Source organism: Antechinus flavipes, chromosome 6, assembly GCF_016432865.1.
Source record: "Antechinus flavipes isolate AdamAnt ecotype Samford, QLD, Australia chromosome 6, AdamAnt_v2, whole genome shotgun sequence".
Taxonomy (NCBI): domain Eukaryota; kingdom Metazoa; phylum Chordata; class Mammalia; order Dasyuromorphia; family Dasyuridae; genus Antechinus; species Antechinus flavipes.
In genome coordinates, this window is record NC_067403.1 from 159,604,436 (window position 1) to 159,627,102 (window position 22,667).

Here is a 22,667-nt window from a genome sequence, read left to right on the forward strand (position 1 = left end):
TATGGATGTAATGGAACAGTATAACCTGCCATCCTAAAAATGATAAATGTGATAGAGTCAGAGAAAAACAGTAAGATTTGTACACACTGATGCAGAGTGAAATGAGCAAAATGAGAGAAACAATTTTATAGTTTTCTAGTCCTTTCTGGTCTGTAATGATCATGTCAGTTTCATCTTCTCTACTGTTATTACTACTCCTATCTTTCTTTCTGAAGAAAACTTTCATAATTTATAGGAATTAACTTTTTGAATGGTCTATATGCTTTTGATCTCTAATATGTCTTATTTTTGAGAGAATTTTCTTACATATTTTTCACTTTCTTCCACTATGCCAGTTTTTGCACTGGAGTCACTGAGTCTTAAAATATATGTTAATTTAATTTAGATGATTTAGAGAATTTTTCTAGCTTCTCATGTAGAATTTGGAAGAATTTTCCAACCCCCTCATTTTAGAGATGTCCAGGCATACTGCTAAGCACTAAACATAAGTAATATCATAAACCATAATTATTTTCATTATGGTCTTCTTGCAAATGGTAATAATAACTGCAGTGTAAAATGCAGTTTTACATTTTACTGTAAATGTAAAATTTACATTTTTTTAATGTAAAATAAAAGTGTCCCATGGAATGACGTTGCTTTCTGTCTTTGGAAGCAAAATTAAACTAACTTTACCAATTCCTTTATTTGCTTCTTGAGGAAGAATCTGAGAGTTTCCTTTTACTTTAGATGAAATTTGCTTTTGTGTTCTGGTGTCATTTCTGGTGAGAATGTCAAGAGGGATATGACTGTAAGTTCCTTGAGGGCAGAGGCTTTGCCTTTTCTTTATATCTTCCAGTGCTTAACATAGTCCCTGGTACATGGTAAGTACATAATAAATATCTGTTGGCTGATTTGACTTCCTATACAAGTCTACTCTTTGGTTGACTGATTGGCACAAGCTTTTTCAAATCTGCCAGTCATAATCTCAAACTGAAAAGGTTTAATTTTCATCTTTTATTAAATTGAATTGTATTTCAGTTTTAGAATTTATATCATAGTTTATATATAGTCCCATAATCAAATGCTGCTCATTTTCCATATAAAAGAATTCAAAATGAATGAACTTTTTTCAGGTGGATAAACTCTTCTCCTATAGACAATTATAACATGTTTTCTGACTCAAGAATTAGAAAGGCCATGTTCTCTTTTCTCTAAATATTTGGTGTTCTGATATTACTTGCTGTAAATGATGCTCTAATTCACCTTCTTTTTCTATTCTAGTGGGCATCTGGGGCAGGGTCTGATTGATGGAGATGTAATCACTGAGGAAGTGTTTCTGCCATCTCCTTCTCTTTCCTCAGTACAGCACAGCTGGCTTGCTCTACTTCCTTCCTCCTTACCGCCCTTGTTCATAGAATGGGTGCTGACTGGCCACATTCACACATCCCATCTGCTTAATCTGGCCATTGAGCCACAGCCATCATTGGCCTAATTATTCTTGTTAACTGGATTTTAAGTCGAATTGTTGCTGCAAAAGTAATCCGAGTTCTCTTATCACTTTAAATTTTAGTAGTATACAACAGCTTTATAGCTTATCCAGTTAGAACTTTGTATCACCCTAGAGGAGGATTTATTTCCTAAGGGAGCAAGAGAAACAAAATCTGTGGATATATGTGAAGAAACATATGATGAAGAGTCTTATCTGAACAGCTTGATTGTCAACAAGTCTATTTCTCTTCATTTTTCCTAAAATAGGAGAAGCTACAGCCATATATTAATATAGAACTATTACCCTCTTCTCATTTTTCAAGATTATGAGGAAACTAGAAGCAGCCCGTTTTTATACTAGTATGGATTTACAAAGCTTACGGACAAATGAAAATTAAATGCAGGAACAAGTGGGAATTGACTTTTAATACTAAATATGATCACTGAGTATACCTGCAAAACTATTGCTCTGGAAATATTTCAGCATTTTGTAATGATGTTCTTATGACCTTTTTGGATCAATTAATTTAGTATTAAGCATGGCAAATATTGTAAATTGGAAAAATGAACAATCCATCATCCCCAGGCAATCTTCTTGTAGTTTATTTCAGGTCCAGATGGACAAGTTACTCTAGAACATGTAGATCCTATAGAATATTAAGAATGCTTTCTGGAATCAAGCTCTGGGACTGTTTCCTTGGGACTATGAATTTTTACTAAAAAGTTACTGAGATGATTTGTGATTGATGAATCTTCTGACATGACTTTAATAAAAGTGAGTTAGATTCCACTGAGTACTGGAAGAGCTTATATATACATCTATGACTCCTCCATTTTTTGATGCTAACTGTACATTTTCCATAGAGATTCATTTAATTAATGGTGACCTATGAAGCACACTTTGTGAAAAGAGTTGGAAAGGAAGAGGAGGATGTAAATCTAGAAATTTTGTAACAATTTGTCACCCATAAATAGAGAGTTGTTAGCCATCAAGATGATTCTAGATGCAGGGTGATCGTTTCATATGGAGGGGGCTTGATTCATTGGTTGACATAAGGTTCTCAGAATACAGAGACAAAAATAAAATAATCTCAAACTCCATGGAATTTGTTGCAGCAGCAGGGGATTGGAGAATACATCATGCACACATGTAAATACAAAAATTTAAGTGTAAGGAAAACTTTATCCTGGACCTGCTCACTCATTTTTTGCTTCCATGTTGGTTCAAGTATTGCTTCCAATATGGTTCAAGAATAAGTGTGCAGATATACTGTCTGAGAAAAGGAAAGTAGATCTGCTGTCCTGGAGTGTATTTTATGAAGCAAGTTAGATTTATGAGACATTCTTAGACTTGTTTTTCCTTCTATTTTTCCTAATATAATGTTATTCTTGCCTTCTGCTCCCCCTTTTTATTATGGCTTTTTTATTTACAAGATATATGCAGGGTAATTTTTCAGCATTGACAATTGCAAAACCTTTTCCTCTCCTTCCCCCCACCCCCACCCCCAGATGGCAGGTTGTCTAATACATGTTAAATATGTTAAAGTATATGTTAAATACAATATATGTATACATATCCACACAGTTATTTTGCTGTACAAAAAGAATCAGACTTTGAAATAGTATACACTTAGCATGTGAAGGAAATCAAAAATGCAGGCGGACAAAAATAGAGGGATTGGGAATTCTATGTGGTGGTTCATAGTCATCTCCCAGAGTTCTTTTGCTGGGTGTAGCTGGTTCAATTCATTACTGCTCTATTGGAACTGATTTGGTTCATCTCATTGTTGAAGAGAGCCATGTCCATTAGAATTGATCATCATGCAGTATTGTTATATAATGATCTCCTGGTCCTGCTCATTTCACTCAGCATCAATTCATGTAAGTCTCTCCAGGCCTTTCTGAAATCATCCTGCTGGTCATTTCTTACAGAACAATAATATTCCATAACATTCATATAGCACAATTTATTCATCCATTCTCCAATTGATGGGCATCCATTCAGTTTCCAGTTTCTGGCCATTACAAAGAGAGCTGCCACAAACATTCTTGCACATACAGGTCCCTTTCCCTTCTTTAAAATTTCTTTGGGATATAAGCCCAGTAGTAACATTGCTGGGTCAAAAGGTGTGCACAGTTTGATAACTTTTTGAGCATAATTGCAGATTGCTTTCCAGAATGGTTGGATTTGTTCACAATTCCACCAACAATGATCAGTGTTCCTATTTTCCCACATCCCCTCCAACATTCCGCATTATCTTTCTCTGTCATTCTAGCCAATTTGACAGATGTTTAGTGGTATCTCAGAGCTGTCTTAATTTGCATTTCTCTGATTAATAATGACTTGGAGCATCTTTTCATATGGCTAGAAATCCTCTCCCCTCTTTAAAAAAAAAAAGAAAGCCCCTGGTCAACTAGAATTTTTAAGTACCTACTATGTGCCAAGCACTTTACTAAATGTTGGAGAAAAGCAAAAAGAACCCCCCAAAACACAGTCTAATAGGGAGACAATGTGAAAACAGCTATGTATGAATAAACTCTACAAAATAAATCTAGGATAGTTTCACAAAGCCTTGGGGACATTTGTCATTAAGTGGAAGTGACATGGATGAAGATCCAGTAGATGGAAAAAGCTTGGTCAGACAAATGGGAGGACAAGCAGGAGAGAATGGTGTTCTGAAAACCTAGAGAGAAGAGATTATCAAGAGGATATTATGATCATCAGTGACAAAAACTGAAGAGAAATAAGAAGGTTGAGGATGGAAAAAACTATTTGATTCGTTAACTAAGAGATCATTAGTAACTTTGGAAAGAGTGTTTTCCGTTTAATGATGTTAGTTAGTGGAAGTTAGACCACAAAGAGGTAAAAAGAATGAAAGGAAAGAAAATAGTCACCTATTGTAGATGGCCTTCTCAAGGAGTTTATCCAATAAAAGGGAGGTACAGTATATCACTATAACTAGTAGGGATGGGCAGATAAAATAAGTGTTTTAAATATTAGAGAGTCATGGTTATGTTTTTAGGCAAGGAAAATAGCCATAGATAGGGCGTGATTAAGTATTAGTGAGAAAATAGGGCTATTCGAGTCTGCAGAGAAGATTTAATAGAATAGGCTTACTTTTGTATGTAGAGGGATTTGTCTTGGCAAGAATTTGAGAGACAATAAGTGACATGTCCAAGATCGTAAAGATGATACATAGAAGAGCCACAATTTGAACCCAAGTCTTCTGATTTCAAATTTAGTGTATTTTGTTGCTTGTTTACCTTGAAAATCTTTTTATGGTTGTACAAAAGGTGAAATATGTAAGTTTTCTTTTATTTTTGAAAATGTGCAAAAATCTCCTTCACAGGAGATTTCAAATGTACATACTTGCTACGTTGTGAGTATGGTCCTTGCTCGAGTGTTTTTAACAGACTGCCTTATATGCCATCATATATCCCCTAATTTATAAAATAGAGCAAGCATTTCCATAACATAAGAGAATTAAAAAAATATTGCACATGAAACTACAAATCTATTATGTACAACTTGCTATACTTTTAAAAATATATAATGCTATCATGTAAATTTTTTCCTCTTTTTTCTTTTTCTTCCTTACCCAATCCTAGAGATGACTGCCATTAGACACAAAGTGTGTTTGTGTGTGTGTGTGTGTGTGTGTGTGTGTGTGTGTGTGTGTAAAATGATTTTATACATACTCCTACTTCTCAATTCTTTTTCTGGATATCTTTTGTTTCTAAGCAAATAATGCTTTGGATCCCCTCCATGGGAATTGTCCCTCATTCATTCACACATAGTTAATTCAATGGTCTAGCTCACCCAGTAACATCTAACTCAGTAAATCCATAAGCATCTTGATGTCTGAGAAAAGAAATGAGTAGTTCTAGGTAATTAAAATAATTGATATATTTTATTCTATCTCCTTAATTTCTAAATATATCTCTTCTCATTCTAATACTCAGATTTTCATTTCCTGTAATGAAGAGTTAAAAAAAAGAAAGTGTTTTTCAGCAAAATTGCCCAACATGTCAATCAAATCTGATAGTACATTCTAGGCAAAAGCCTTAATCAAGGAAACAGTTTGTGGTGCCCTCCTACCTCCTTTAAAAAGATTTATTCATGAATCTTGCCTCTTCTTTAGGAGCTCATTACATTCAGTACGGCTGCCAAAGTGATCTTCCTAGCCCAGTGTACATGTTTAATATACGTTTTTCCATTCATTCGCTCATCCAGTTAGTCAGTCATTCATAAAGTACATATCTAACCATATTTCTCCTCTTCTAGAATCAAATGCAAACTTTCCTGTATAGCATTTAAAGTTCTCCATGGTCTGGTTCTAACTTCTCTTCTTTATATACATTTATGATTAAGCTCAAATGACCATTTTACTATTCTCATCTTCCATCTCTATTCCAAAATTGTTCCCCAAATTTAGAATTCATTAACTTCTCCTTTCCTCTGCTTAGTACCTTTTATTTCCTTAAAAATTCAGTTCAAATGTCAACATCAGAGGCATTTCCAGATTTCTCTGACTTCTAGTATCCATTCCTTCTAAATTCCTTCTATCTATATTTTATTTCCATAAAGGCATTCTGTAACTTCCTATCATAGAATATAAGCTCCTTATAGGTAAAGACTGTTTCATTTTTTATTTACATGTTCTCAGCACCTAGGGCAGTTCTTGGCCATTAACATATGCTTGTTAGTAATTGACTGACTGTTTCCCTCCAAAGCTTTTTCATTTAGGTATCCTATTCACAATAGCTTTTTCTCCCTTATCCTCCAGTCAAATTTAACTTAATCCTAGGTTTTAGGAAATAATTTAATTAAACTATAGCAAATCCTGAATTTCTGTTAATCTGTGATTCATTTATTAATACAGGAAGTACATTTTCTTTTCCCAAGGACCATGAAAATACTTTGCTGTGTCCCCTCCTGATGCATTTTATACCAAAAGCAAGTATTATATGTCATAATATTATGCGTATTTTTTACACTGAACTAAAAATGTGAACAGTCCCTCTAATGTCATGTAGGTGATATGGTATTCACAGGTAATGCCAACTGAGTGCAAACTCTGGCAAGTGCAATCAGTCTGGAAATGCTTGAGACAGACAATGTATCTATGTTATTCACCTGAGGATCAGTCTAGCTAAGGGAAGGAAATTAGTCCCTTCTTCCCTTCTTCCCTTCCTCCCTTTTTCCCTTCCTCCCTCCCTCCCCCCTCCTTCCTTCCTTTCTCCCTCCCTCCCTTTCTTCCTTCCTTTCTCCCTCCCTCCCTCCCTCCCTTTCTCCTTCCTCTCTCCCTACCTCTCACCCCCTTTCCTCCCTCTCTTCCTCCCTCCCTCCTTCCCCCTTCTTCCTTCCTTCATTCCTTCCTTCCCTCCTTCCTTCCTTCCTCCCTCCCTCCCTTTCTTCCTTCTTTTCTCTCTCCCTCCCTTTCTCCCTCCTCTCTCCCCACCTCTCTCTCCTTTTCCTCCCTCCCTCCCTCCCCCCTCGTTTTTTCCTTCATTCCTTCATTCCTTCCTTCCCTCCTTCCTTCCTTTCTCTCTCCCTCCCTTTCTTCATTCCTTTCTCTCTCCCTCCCTCCCTTTCTCCCTCCTCTCTCCCCACCTCTCTTCCCCTTTCCTCCCTCCTTTTCTTCCTTCCTTCCTTCCTTCCTTCCTTCCTTCCTTCTTTTTCCAAAATCTTTTTTCCTTTCCTTCTCCCTTTCCCTGTCCTTTCAACTAAATTGAAAATGCTATAGATTTTTCTACCTTGTTGCTCAGACAGAAAATTATCTCCACCCCTTTTCTCCTTCCTCTTCTTATTTAGCTACCTCTACTCCTGTAGCTTCTGAGTGTTAAAAACAGTAACAACAAAATATGCCCTGCAGATGGGCTTTTCTCACTGCTTCCATCATCTTGGGGGACCATCATCTGTTACTTTTCCTTTCTAATGAGTCTTAGAATTATTTTTTCTTTAGCAACAATTCTTTCATTTTTTTTCTTTGTTAGTGAAAATTATTTTGCATAGTTATTGCTTAACCAGAAGCTTTTGTTTCTATTATGCTTCATCTGAAAGGACTTGCCCATGTTCTTTTCAGAAATTTTTATTGTTGTTGGTGTTCAGTTATTTCAATCATGTCCAAATCTTGGCTATCATCCAACATGTGACCCAACCCTCTTAATTTTATGTCACATAAAAATTTGAAAAGAATAATCGCTCTTCCTTTATCAAAGTTATTGTTAAAAATGTTAAACATTATTTCTGTGTCTCATGACCATCAAGATGGACCCTTCTCTAGTTCTTGGAAGAATAAAGGAATTAAGTACCAGATGAATAATTATCACTGATTACCCAGTAGATAAGGTAAGAGAGACAAGATAAAATCTTTATGATTTAACCTTGTAGAACTCTGATTTTTAGATTTATTCCTTCCTAATCTGCTTCTGTGTTAACTGATTTTCAGGCTTATGGGATATGGTGAGAGACCCTCTGCACTTCAGATACACAAATGGCACACCTCATCACATGTCAAATCCAAAACTCAACGACTGATTAGTATAGAAGTTATGAATTTCTCTGTTTATTACATGAACTGCTTCAGCTGTTCTTAGGAAGACTGATGACTGCCTTCTCTTGAGGGTTTACTATAGTGTGATATAGCCCAAACGCTCAATGGGCTTTGTCCTATTGTATATCCTGAGCTCTAATTCACTAGCCTTAGTCTTTCTCAGTAGTAGGTATTATAGACTTGTGCTACTACCCTGGCAACTTTTGCATTTTTTAATTAGTACTAAACAATTTTGCTTGTATTGCTTCAAGAGTTATATATATATATATTCATACTAATATATATGTATATTATGAATATATATATGTGTGTGTGTATATATATATATATATACATACATATGTATATATATATATGATATGGTAATAGTATATCCCTTTCATTCCTACTGGTTTTCATCATTTCCCTTAAGAATCTTTTCTTTTTCCAGATGAATTTAATTATTATTTTATTTAGTTATATGAAGTAACTTTTAAAAAATTTGATTGATATGTCATAAAATTTGTAAATTAATTTAGGTATTGTCAACATTTTTATCATAATGATGCAGCCCAACTGTGAATAAATTAGAGCTTTCCAATTACTTATGTTTTTTATTTCTTTAAAGAATATTTTCTGTACACAGTCATATAAGTCCTGAATGTATCTTGGTAGGATTAACACTCATGTATTTTATGATTTTGTAGTTTTTTGAATGGAATTTCTCTTCTCCTCTTCCCATTGGGTTTTGTTAGGAATATTCACAAAGAATAATGATATTTTGGGATTTATTGCATAATCTTCTATTTCACTGAAATGACTAATAATCGTCTTTTTTTCCCCATTGAATTCTAAATAAGTCATCATAGGGAGCATGATGTAATGGAAAATATTCTGGGTTTGTAGATAGAGGGAGGAATTCAAGTCTTAATTCTATCATCACTACCTATGTTATTCTAGACAAATTATTTTTATTTTACCTCTCTGTGATTCAATTTTCTCATCTCTAAAATGAGGGGATTGAACTTTTGAGCTCTAAGTTAATATCTTTTTAAATTTATTTTTATTCCCTTAATTTCTTTTTCTCATTTAGTTGCTAAAGTTAAGATTTCAGAATTATATGTGATAATATTCATCCCTATATCTTTGTTCATATTAGAAAAGCTTCCTGTTTTTCTTTCATATAAATAATGTTAGCACTGGTATATATATTTGTGTGTATGTATTTGTACATAAATAGATATAGATATAGATATAGATTGTTTACAAAATTATGGAAAGGTCTATTATTGCTATACTTTTAAAGAGTTATTGATTTTTAAAGAAAATGATTTTTGTATATTTTGAAAAGCTATCTTTTTAGATTTATATGGAATATAATTTTTGTCATAATTGTTATTATGTATAAGTTATTGTCTGAAAAAATTTTCTAAAATTTTCTAATCATCAGATCAATTTGGTTACTGTGAAAAATCTTTTAATTACATTATTGTAGTCTCTTTAATAAGGACATAGGCTGTTTTCTTTGCTATTGACCCTTGATGACAAGGGATGTAGAAACCAAAAATTAATTTGGAAACTGAATAGCTGGCTAAGAAGGAGCTCTCTGAGCAGCTGAGAAATTGTATTTCTAGAAATTAATGGGAGACAGATTCCTGGTCAGAGATAAAGTTTAATTAACAAAGACTGATAAGAAAGTATTTACCAGTTGTCTTACAAATCAAATCCAAAAAGTTTTTAAATGAAAAAAAGAATTAGGGAGATAACTGTCTATATGTTTAATTCTGTTTGGAAAGGTCATTTATGCCCATGCAAAGAGGTAAATTAATCATTTTCATGCCTTCTTAAAAGGCTCCCTGTTGTGTCTTGAATACAAGTTCTAGAAAAATAATATTAATGCCTTTTTTAAATTTAAAATTTTATTTTTTTAATTAAGAGAAATTTATTTTCTCCTTTCTTAACTCTCATTTTTTACAATGAAAAACAGAAAAAAACTAAAGAAAAACTTTAGTAGCAAAAGCACATAGTTTTAAGGCAAAACAATCCCCCATATTGGACATGTTCAAAAGTTTGTATTTCATTGTGCATTTTGTGTCCATCATCTTTCTGCTTCAAAAAGTCTTAGCATGTCTAATCATTGGTCTCCTAGATCAAGAATTGCATTGATTAGAATTCCAAAGTTTTTAAAAGTTGTTAGTGTTTATGATGTTATTGGTGCATAATTTATTATAATTTAGCTTTACTTCAATCTGAATCAGTTTGTAAAAGCTTTCCAAGTCTTTTTTTGGGAATCCTGCCTTCCATCACTTCCAGTTGTGAAGAAGTATTTATGATGGAAGTGACACATAACTGCTCAAAAACCTTCAAAGATTCCTCACCATTTACCTAAACTCTCTTCAAATTTCATAGACTTGCATTCACAGTTTTTCATAATCTGATTTCAGTCTTCCTTTGCATTTTCTCTCACATACTAGACATTTTAGACAAATAAGATTCACTTTTCCTTCCTCTGATCTTGTTTATTCTCTACACTTTTACCTCTGAGCCTTTATTCTTGTCACTCACCTCTTCTTTGAATTGCACAACTTTCAATTACTGAAATAGTTCTTTTCCTTAAATTCCTTAATTTAGGTTCCTTAATTTCAGGTATTCCTTAAATTCAGAACTGAGGTCTTATTCCATTATAGTTCCATTATAGTCACATACTATAATTTGCTTGGGGCGGGGCAGCTATATGGCTCCAGAATGTGATATAGAATCAGGAAGACCTGAGTTCAAATGTCTGATTTAGCTATGTGACCCTAGTCAAGTTGCTTTATCTGTTTTGCCCTAATTCATAGCAAACTACTCAAGTGTCTTTGCCAAGAAAACCCCATGGACACTATACTATGGTCTATGGGATTATAAAGAGTTGGACATGACAGAGCAATAAATAATTTGCTCAGCCATTTCTGGATTAATGGTCTCACACTTGGTTTTCAGTTTATTGATACTGCAAAATCCTTGATTTAGAGACAATGGTAGTATAATTTTGTAATTTTCTATCTATCTATCTATCTATCTATCTATCTATCTATCTATATTGCATAGCTTAGTAACTTTTGGGTCATAGCTCCAAAGTGTTTTCCAGAATAGTTAGACCTATCCACAACTCCATCAAGAGTATCCCTTAAAATAAAGTGTCCCTTTCCCAATATCTCCCATAACATTTATCATTTTCCTTTTCTGTCACTTTGATCAGTCTGATAGATTTGAACTAGAATCTCAAAGCAACTTTAATTTATATTCTCTTATTAGTGACTTGGAACATTTTTAAACATTTTTAAAAATATGGCTATTGATAGTTTGAAGTTTGAAGTTTATCTCCTGAAAACTGCCTCTTTATAGCCTTTGATCATTTATCAATTGGGAAAAGGCTCTTGTTTTTTAAATTTTGAATCAGTTCCTTATACATTTTAGAAATGTGGCTTTTATCAGAGAAATTTTGCTCCAAAGATTTTCTCCCTCCCATTTCTCATTTACCGTTTGATCGTAGTTGTATTCCCCGTGCCCACCAGTTTTTGTTTTTGTCTTTAATAAGGACTTTTCATTTAAGTAGCTGGAATCCTCAGTTTTTTTAAACACCGTTGCAAATAGATTTGGTTTCTTTGTCTTTTCCCCTTTACTGAGATGAACCTATTTAAATTTTCTATTTTTTGTCCTATTAATTTGAGTATTTTATATTTTCTAAATATTCATTCCTTTCATTTAAGTTATTTTATTTATTGGTATATATTTTTGTTACATTTTGGGTTGTGAGTTGTTTCCCTCCCTTTCTCCCAATTCTGCATTTGAAAAAACTAATCTTTGAAATGGAACATGTGTGGAATCATACAATACATACTTCCATACATATGAGTTCTTTCTCTGGAGATGGATAACATTTTCCTTCAAAAATCCTCTGTAATTGATTTGAATGTTCATATTACTTAGAATAGCTTAGTTATTAAGTTATTCTTTGAATAATATTGTTATTACTATAAACAATATTCTCTTGGTTCTGCTCATTTTACTTTGCATTATTTCATGCAAATCTTTCTATATTTTTCTAAAACCAACCTGCTTGATATTTCTTATAACCATATTCCACCACAACCATATACCACAGATATTTAGTCATTTCCTAATTGTTGGACATCCCTTCAATTTATAATAAAAAAACATTATAGTTAATATGTTATGTCTAGATCATATATTCATTTTGATTTTGTCTTGGTAAAAGGTATAAGATATTGATCTATACCTAATTTCTGCCAACCTGCTTTCCAGTTTTCCTAGCAATTTAAAAAACTGAAAAGTGAATTCTTATCCCAAAAGCTTAGATCTTTGCGCTTGTCAATATGATGTTACTCTAATTATTTACTATTATGTATTGTATACCTACTCCATTTCACTGATTCTTAGCTAGCATCATTTGGTTTGGATAATTTCTGCCTTATAATACAATTTAATATCTGACACTGCTAGACCACCTTCCTTTACATTTTTAAATTAATTCTCTGATATTCTTGAACTTCTGTTCTTCCAAATGAATTTTATTATTTTTTTTTTAGCCCAATCAAATCATTTTTGATATTTTAATGGGGATGTCACTATATCAATAGATGAGGTGGAATTGTTATTTTTGTTATTTTGGTTCAGCCCAACCTTGGACAATTAACAGATCTCCAGTTACTTAACTCTGACTTTATTTGTATAACATATATTTTATAAATGTGTTATGTAGTTCCTGGATTTGCTTGGTAGGTATGCTCTCAGGTATTTTATTGTGTATAGTTATTTTAAATGAAATATCTCTTACTATTTCTTCTTATAAGACTTTGTTGCTAAAAAATAGAAAGACTGATATAATTTATGTGGGTATATGCTATAGCCTGCTATTTTGCTAAAATTAATTGTTTTAGCTAATTTTAAATTGAACCTCTAGGCTTTTCCTATCATGTCATCAGCAATCATATCATCATATCATCTGCAAAAAGGACAGTTTTATTTCCTCATTGCCTATTCTTTTTCTTCTCTTATTGCTAGCATTTCTTATACATTAGTGAAAGTTTTGAAGTGTTTTTTAATAGGAATGTGTTGTATTTTGTTAAAAGCTTTTTCTACATCTTTAATGTAATTATGATTTTTTACTTATTTTGTTACTGATGTAATCAATTATGTTAATTGTTTTCCTTATATTGAACCAGTCCTGACTTTATGATATTTCTTCATTTCTTGCTAATTTTACTTAGTAGTATGGCTTTCCTTTTCCTTTAAAAGCAAAACAAATTAGGTATAAGATTTATCTATTTTTTTTAAAGGCCAGTTCCAAATTTTACTTATTAATTCAATATGGGGTATTCATTGAAGAAGTTTTCAATTTTGTTAATCTCTTCTTAAATTTCAGAATTTCTATTTTGGCATTTAACAGAGATTTAAAAAAATTCATCAGAATTTGTTAATATTTTCAGATATTTTAAATTTCATATCCAATTTTCTCCCTGGATTTTCTTAGTTTTTCCTTTAAATATTTAGCTGCTATGCCATTGTATAAATAAAGAGCATGGGTATTAATTCATTCTTTATTACCTTTCAGCATAATATAATTTTCCTATTTTATTCTTTATTACCTTTCAGCATAATATAATTTTCCTATTTTATCTGTTTTAATTAAGCTTATTTTTGATTTTGTCTTTTCTGAGATAATTATCACTATACCTACTTTTTTGGGTGGAAGCTTGATAGTTTTTGTTCTGTTTATTTCCCTTGCTTTTGTGTGATTTTTTTTATGCTTCAAGGTTATTACTTTTCAAAAGAATATTGTTAGATTGTTTCCTTACTCATTCTACTAAACTTTTCTTTTCTTTGGGTTAGCCCATTCACAGTTAACTTTAATTATATTTTTACCTCCATCCCATTCTTTTAAATATGTTTTTTCTCTTTGCTCATGTCCCTCCTTCTAATAAAGTAGGAAATGGTGATGAGAGATGAGTGTCCTCAGCAGTTATGTTCTAGTCATCATGCTATTGGCTTCTAGTTCTCTTGTATCTTTCTTTTCTTTCTCTCATTTAGACTGTAGTCACATATTCTGACCCGCCATTTAAACTCCTTTCCACTCCACTTACCAAGGTTAGAGGTTTCTTTTGTCTATAACAATCCCTCTTGGAACATATCTTCTTTCTTATTCTGTCCTTTCCTCTTTCTCTGTTCTTTCTTCTTTTTTGTCAAGTTGAATTTATTTATATAACAAACTCTAACTTCTGTTTTTCTTTGACCTAGTCAGATCTAAGTGGAATTAAAATATAAATGCTTTCCTCACCCTTTCCTCCTCATTTGCATAATTTTCTACTTGAAAGAACCTTGCCTTCTTTCCTAGCCTCCCCTTTCCCGTGTATTTTTTTTTATATCATTCTTTTAAGATCATCAAAACATAACAAAACTAATCTTGAAACCTCTGTATTTATTTGACTATCTAAATGTCTTCTGATGACATTTGACTTTTGAGGAGATTCTTGGATCATCTCTCCTTACTAGAATGTAATTTTCCCTTTCTTCTGTATTCAACTCTCAATTGCTCATTCATATTTAACTTTTTATATTTCTCTTGACTCTAGCATTTGTTTCAACATTTCTATACATCTTCATCTTTTCTTTTATTTCAAAAGCATTTTATTTTTTAATTACATGTAAAGATAGTTTTCAACATTCTTTTTTTTTTTTTTTGCTGAGGCAATTGGGGTTAAGTGACTTGCCCAGGGTCACACAGTTAGGAAGTGTTAAATGTCTGATGCCAGATTGGAACTCAGGTCCTCCTGACTTCAGGACTGGTGCTCTATCTACTGTGCCACCCAGCTGCCCCTCAACATTCATTTTTGTAAGACTCTTTGCTTTAATTCTGCTCCTTAACTTGCTTGCTATTATTTAGCCTTCCCCCACCCATAGATCCCTCTTTTGTCTTCTTTCATCTTTTGCTTTCCCATCTGCCCATCCCACTCCCCTTATTTCTTTATAGATTTTGGATAGTGCTGTATCCTTCATAGTACATATATGTAGTTGCCTATTTAATTCATTCCTGATGTGAATAGGTTTTCAGAACCAGAAGCCCTCCTCCTTCCACTAATGCCTCTGTGTCTATTCTTCCTTTGCATCTCATTAGTATAATATAATCACTATTTTTATCTTAACTCTGCCCCAATCTTTCTTTTGAGCTATCCTATTGTTGATGTCAATCATAAACATATGATATACATTACCCATGTAAAAAAAAACGCAAACAATTTGTTCATAATAATAATAATAATAATAAGTTCCTTGAAATTAATCTTTGATTTTGGCTTTCATATGTTAAGTTTTCTACTAAATTCAGATTTGGTTGATAGAAAATCCTGAAAATCTGCAAATTCATTGAATTTTCATTTTTTTCATTCAATATTATAGATAATTTTGCTGGATATGATATCTATTTTGGCTACAGACCTAGTTCTTTTAATTGTCTGTTGATATGATTCCAGGACCTGTGGTCTTTTACTGTGGCTGCTGATAAGTCCTGTACAATTCCAATTGTAGTTCCAGTGTATATGAATTATTTTTTTCTTGTTTCTTGCAAAATTTTCTCTTTGATCTGGGAGTTTTAAAGTTTGGAGATAATATATGTATTTTCCACAAAAGATCTCTTTGAGGTGGTGATTGGTGGATATTTTTCTATTTCTATTTTCCCCTCATACTTTATCACTCCAAGACAATTTTCTTGGATTAACTCTGACCCTGGGTATTTCTTCAGATCTTTTTGAGTTATACCTGGAAGAACCCTATTCTTTCCCAAGTCTTCTTGATTTTTCATCAATCTATGTTCATGCTGAGGTGTAAATTTGTTCTATTTGGGGGGGGAATCTAGAGAGCTTGAAATTTACCAAACTACTCTGCCATCTTCCCAGAATCTTCTCATCATATTTTTGAAAGGTTAGATAGCTATTGGTCAGGAATGCCATTCCTGCCATTAGTTGAAAGTTCCAGATGATGTGATATATAATGTTCTATGGTTCTATTAATTTTCTTTACACAGTTTTTGACTTTTGGTGACCAATGTTTTATTATTCCCATCTGCTGCCCTCAGTAATAGGAGAGTTGAGCATAGACCATTGTGGTTTCAGTGTAACTAGAGTTAGATTTTTGTTTTCTCTGTAATGACTAGATCTGGGTGAAATGAGTTATTGTGTATCTGTTGCTTAAACAGGGGCCATGGGATTTGAAATAGATATCTATGATACATAGTCATTCTATTAATTTCTTCTTCTTTCCTGAATTTTTGCTCCAGCCATATGAAATGCTTCTTAAGTAAATGAAATGTCTCTCTGATGTCATTACATTTTTTGGGCAGATTTTTCTTAGGTGTAGTTGTGTGAAGTCATTTAGTCCATCTTTCTGTCCCCTCATCCCAGATCTTGTTGCTAACCAAGGGTTAGTGGATCAGCCAGCTCAACTGCATACTTCTGTCTTCACTCAGAATTGACTGAATTCAGCATGTGGTAGAAGACACAAGGCTTTCAAATTGCTCTTTCTTTTTCCTTCTCTTTTTCATACTCGTCTGTGTTATTCCCACATTTATTTTATGCATCTTTCCCATGAAGAAATTCTCAGTAATTATGTGAACAAAGGAATTTTAACCAATGAAAACTTGACTAAATGATCTTTCAGGATTGTCTCAACTTTTTTTCTTTGTTCAGTTTTGATTCATTTAAAAAATTGCCTTCTCTCTCTTCCACCTAAATTCTTTAGCCTCTTATTTAATTTATAAAAATCTCTTAAATTCTTTTACAGAACCTTTTTTCTCATGTGTTCAAAATTCTAGTAAAATGTGTGCCCAAGACATTGTTTTGTTGCTATTGTTGAGGATTTTAAAAATAGATATTTGGGGGGGATTCTCTTCTTAAGTTTGTGTCTTGAGCATTCTGGTCTCAGTGTACTTTAATAGTACTTTATTGTGAGAGTCTTTTAAAAAATTCTTCCAACGTATTCATTAATTTCAGAATTCATATTGAGTTGGTCTCTACACATTTCTGGAGGAATTGACTGGAGCTACTTTCTTAGTGAACTGATTGTTATCCTAGAATTGTATTATCCTAAGGTCTCACAGGATCTCATAGAATCTCATAGATAATTAGGTTTGGGGACCTGCAAACTTTCCTTGCTACTTAAGTGATCTTATTTCAGGCAAAGTCTGCTCACTGCCCTCTTGCTCTTAGCTCTGCAAGTTCCTGACTTCAGTTTGATCAGAACACACTAGAGAACTTGCCCCTGCTTGAAGTGGCAGGAGACTTCTATTGGACATAGTCACTATTATATAACTGGTCTTTGGCTTTGCTGGTGTGGTATTCCTGCCCTAGTTAGTCCACTATAAGCTTCTGACTAGGTTTGGGGCTGGAACTAAGACACTAGTCTACTCCTAGAATAAGCCACTCAGCTCCTTCTGGCTTTTTGCATTTTTCTTTACTAAGTGCACAAACTAGGGACCATCTATCATCATCACTATATACACATCCCCTCTTTAAATCTATACTGATCTTACATTGAGTAATGAGCAATAGAACTTGATAATTGGCACATATTTTTGCAACCTTCCTGAGTCCAGAGTCTGAGAGTCTGGGACTTCTTATTGCTCTGGTTTACAGCATTGGTTATCTTTTATTCTCTGCCTTGGAATTCATTCTATCTAGACTCCATCACCAGGTTCTGTAAACAATTATGTCTCCCTTTGCCAACAAGGGCTAGAAAAATAACTCAATGTGATCTTTTTTCTTTTATTTCTATTTTCTTTCATTTTCCAACAGGAATCTTCTCTGGTACATTTTCTAGATCTCTGTTGAGGAATTATGGGGAAGAGCTTGTTTATACATCCTTCTGTTGTTTTATCATCTGGGTCTACTCTCATTTCTTTTCTAATTCTTTTCTCATGAAGTCTCATTTCATTATTTTATAACTTAAAAAAATTCCATTATTTCATTTCCTCTAGCAATTCTAATTGACTTTATAGCAAAGTTGTGGGTCTGTCTCTGGAATTTTACTTGTAGATATTGTTCTTTTCTACTTTTGTATCTTGGATGTTGCTGGTACCATAATTTCTTTGAATGATGAAAGTCTTTGTTGTTGTTTTATTTCTTCATTCTTCCAGTCTTACTAACCTTTCTTTTTTCCTTCTTTTCTTTTCCTACCATGTGTATTGGGAGAGGTAACTAGGGATATTTAAATTTTCTACTCTGAACATCAAACCTTCATCTCTAGTGTTTAGAAGAACTTATAAAGATGAAATCTCAGGAAAAGATGGTTACAAGTGTCAATTAACAATATTTGCCTAAAAACAAAAATCATAAAAATGCATTCAAACTTTTTCAACAACCTTCCAAAAATTAAGTATACTATATTGGATTACTTGCTGTCTGGGAGGAAGGAAGTGAGGGAGAGGGAGAGAGAAAAATTTGGAACACAAGGTTTTGCAAGAATGAATGTTGAAAACTATCTTTGCATGTGTATTGAAAATAAAAAGCTATTATCAAAATGAAATTAAGTATAGTAATTCCATGGAGGAAGTACTTTGTTGATTTTTTGAAAAACTTTGGTGCCATTAAATATAACTTTTATGAAATTCCTCATCAGCAAAGCTACAGTGGAAAAAATTGGGAGGCTTAGGTTCAAATCTTGGCTCAATTATTCAGTACCTGGGACCTTGGGGAAGTCACTTAATCTGAACTTTTTGGGCCTGAGTTTCCTTATCTTTAAAGTGAGGGTATTGGAATATATACCCTCTGAAATCCCATAAGGCCTAATTCTATGGTCTTTTATGTTGGCAGTCAAACCAAAAAATTAAAAGTAAAATGATATGAAAGATGACTTTATTCTTTATTTCCTGCTTTTTATAACACCAGTGACAAGAAACTCATCACAGATGCCCTGAATAAAAATCAGTTTTTGAAGAGATTGGATCCTCAGCAGATCAAAGATATGGTGGAATGTATGTATGGAAGAAACTATCCACAAGGCAGTTATATTATTAAGCAAGGAGAACCTGGAAATCATATTTTTGTCTTGGCAGGTGAGTCTTTGACTAATACTGGTCTTGATTCTTATAAACAGCAATTATGTTGTTGACAAATGCATTGTTGTATTTTAATATGTTCCAGAATTTTTTAATAAATTTCATTAATTAGACTGAGGTTAGCAGTTTTTTTGGTGTTTAGTCCATTTCAGTTGTGTCTGGCGCTTTGTGACCCCATTTGGAGATTTCATAGCAAAGAAACTGAAGTGATTTGCCATTTCCTTCTCCAGCTCATTTTACAAATAAGGAAACTGAGACAACCGATGTTAAGTGCTTTATTCAGGGTCACACAGCTAGTAAATGTTTGAGGCCAGATTTAAATTCATAAAGATGAATCCTCTTGATTTCATGACCTGGCATTCTATCCACAGAGCTACCTAGCTGCCTGGAGGTTAGAAAATAATAATTATATATATAAACTTGCATCCCATCTTAGAAATATCAACAATGCTTATTTTCTTCTTACTCAAAAAAGGCAATTTGACTTGCAGTACTGCAGTTAATATTGAAATTCTTATGTTGACTTTCTTGGACTAAAATAAATCATTTTTAATATACTCCAAAGAAAATTATCAGTCTTTTGAATGAGAAGTTGAAACCAGTCCATACGTATGAAATGTGGCAGGATTGGAGCACTTCAATCCTTTTATAAACCACTAAAATATTTTCCTTCCTGTCCCATTGTCCTTTGTAGAAGATTAGGAAGACAGTGAATACCATTGGATTTGAAAATAGAAGCTAAAAAGGAAGCAATTCCCTAATGAAGATGAATCATAAGTATTTATTCCTGCCAAAGCTTGAAACTAGCCCCAGTTTGGACATTTGAGTACAAGGTATCAAAGTAGGCTACAAAATTGGAGTGAGAAAAAAACTATTTTAGGCTGTTGACTTTTATTTATGGTGTTCTCTAATTTCAGTAGTCTAATAAATGATTTGACTGGACTTGGTCTTTGAGACTATAAGTCAAGGGTACAAGTTTTAAATGTAAACATGTGATAAGCATGCATAAACTTTTATGCTATGTACATATATATAAACATGTATATATGCAGACAACATAGATACATATATGCACACATGTTACTATTTACATCTCATAGAAGACTATAATTCAGTACTTTGATTATTTGAACAGATGAGTTACTTAAGAATTGCTGTAAAAGCAATTCTTTTTGTTCATGAAAATCACTTTTTTTTAGTTTTTAATTTTAATTTAATTTTATTTTATAATAACTTTTTATTGACAGAATCCATGCCAGGGTAATTTTTTTTACAACATTATCCCTTGCACTTGCTTCTGTTCCGATTTTTCCCCTCTCTCCCTCCACCTCTTCCCCTAGATGGCAAGCAGTCCTATATATGTTAGATATGTTGCAGTATATCTTAGATACAATATATGTTTGCAGAACCGAACAATTCTCTTGTTGCACAGGGAAAATTGGATTCAGAAGGTAAAAGTAACCCGGGAAGAAAAACAAAAATGCAAATAGTTCACATTCATTTCCCAGTGTTCTTTCTTTGGGTATAGCTGCTTTTGTCCATCATTTATCAATTGAAACTGAGTTAGGTCTCTTTGTCAAAGAAATCCACTTCCATCAGAATACATCCTCATACAATAACGTTGTCAAAGTGTATAATGATCTCCTGGTTTTGCTCATTTCACTCAATATCAGTTCATGTAAGTCTCTCCAAGCCTCTCTGTATTCATCCTGCTGGTCATTCCTTACAGAACAATAATATTCCATAACATTCATATATCACAATTTACCCAGACATTCTCCAATTGATGGGTATCCTTTCATTTTCCAGCTTCTAGCCACTACAAACAGGACTGCCACAAACATTTTGGCACATACAGGTCCCTTTCCCTTCTTTAGTATCTCTTTGGGGCATAAGCCCAGTAGTAGCACTGCTGGATCAAAGGGTATGCACAGTTTGATAACTTTTTGGGCATAATTCCAGATTGCTCTCCAGAATGGTTGGATTTGTTCACAACTCCACCAACAATGCATCAGTGTCCCAGTTTTCCCGCATCCCCTCCAACATTCATCATTATTTTTTCCTGTCATCTTAGCCAATCTGACAGGTGTGTAGTGGTATCTCAGAGTTGTCTTAATTTGCATTTCTCTGATCAATAATGTTGGAACACTCTTTCATATGAGTGGTAATAGTTTCAATTTCATCATCTGAAAATTGTCTGTTCATATCCTTTGACCATTTATCAATTGGAGAATGGCTTGAATGAAAATCACTTTTCATATATCTTCAGGATTCCTTTTGGCTATGAGATTACTTGGAGGTTATAGTAAAAAGAATCTTAAATTGTTGCAATTAGGAGATGGTGCTTCAATATATTGCCAATGTGACCCTGAGCATATCATTTGCCCCTTTCATAGAAAAATTGAGGCATTAGACAAAATGATCTCTAAGCCCTTCCCAATGCAAAATTCTATAAAGCATTGGAATGATTATCACTACATTAGCAGTTTCATTATGGCTCTGTTCTTAGAGACTGGCCATCTCATTTTACTATTCTGTTCTGCAGGTCTGTTCCTCTCTAACACTTTGTAATTCACTCTGCTTTAAAGTGACAAGTTAAAGTTTTTTTTCCCAAAAGCTGCTTAGTTATTAAGAGTTATTCCAAAATAGAATAGTTTGAATTGAGAGATGATTAATTTTCATTACTGGAGGTTTCTAAACAGAAACTATAGGTGACTACTCTTTGATCCTCATATGCCTAAATTCTAAAAAGAAGGTAATAATTCTTACTACCTTTTGGTAATGGTTATTATGAGGAAAGTGCTTTTAACAATGTAAATGTTCTTTTTAATATTGCTGTTTTGATAGAGGAGATCAGGTATGGGGAAAGATTTTAGAGTAACCAAAGGATTACTTAATTTTATTTCACAAGCCCAATAAAAATATGGTATGGTGCAAAATGCACCAGATTTGTAGCTGGAGGACCAGGGGATTAATACTACTATGCTACTTATTACCTATATAACTTTGCTTATGATTCTTAATTTTTTGGGGTCCCAGTTTTCTTTGAGATTAAATGAGGGAGTTGCAAGCCAAAGATCCTAAAGTAGCGCCCTCACTTTATATTTGGGATGGGGAATGAGGTAATTCACTGATTTGCCTTCAATCATACAGCTAATTAGTGATAGGATTCATTTCCAGCTGACTTCCAATCAGATACACATTCTGATTACTGTGATCCAAAATCTCCCCTAGGATGAGAAAGATGAAATTCAAGCAAGATCCCATTCTTCAGAATGACCTGATAATTTTTGTTACATAATGACTTTCAGATTAACTAAATACATTTTTGCTTAAAATACACAGATCATGATGCAGAAGTCACTCATTTTTAATGAATTAAGAAAAAATGAAATTAAATACTTTTTGAATCCAATGCGGGAAAGAGTGATATGTCAAAAATTACTTTTTCTTCACGAAATTCTTGAGGTTGTTTTGTTGTTGATGTTACTGTTTGTGTGGTTTGTTTATTGTTTAGATCTTTTATACCCACTATCATGGTGGTAGACTGT

At 33.2% G+C, this 22,667-nt stretch overlaps 1 protein-coding gene across 1 annotated transcript in view; it reads left to right on the forward strand.

The window, feature by feature from the left end:
• The window catches only part of PRKG2 (protein kinase cGMP-dependent 2), a 117,603-nt gene that overhangs the window by 24,292 nt on the left and 70,644 nt on the right, over positions 1-22,667 (forward strand). Inside the window, exon 4 of the mRNA XM_051965846.1 lies at positions 18,947-19,113. Within this exon, the coding sequence (XP_051821806.1) occupies positions 18,947-19,113 (167 nt within the window). The remainder of the gene's footprint in view (positions 1-18,946; positions 19,114-22,667) is intronic.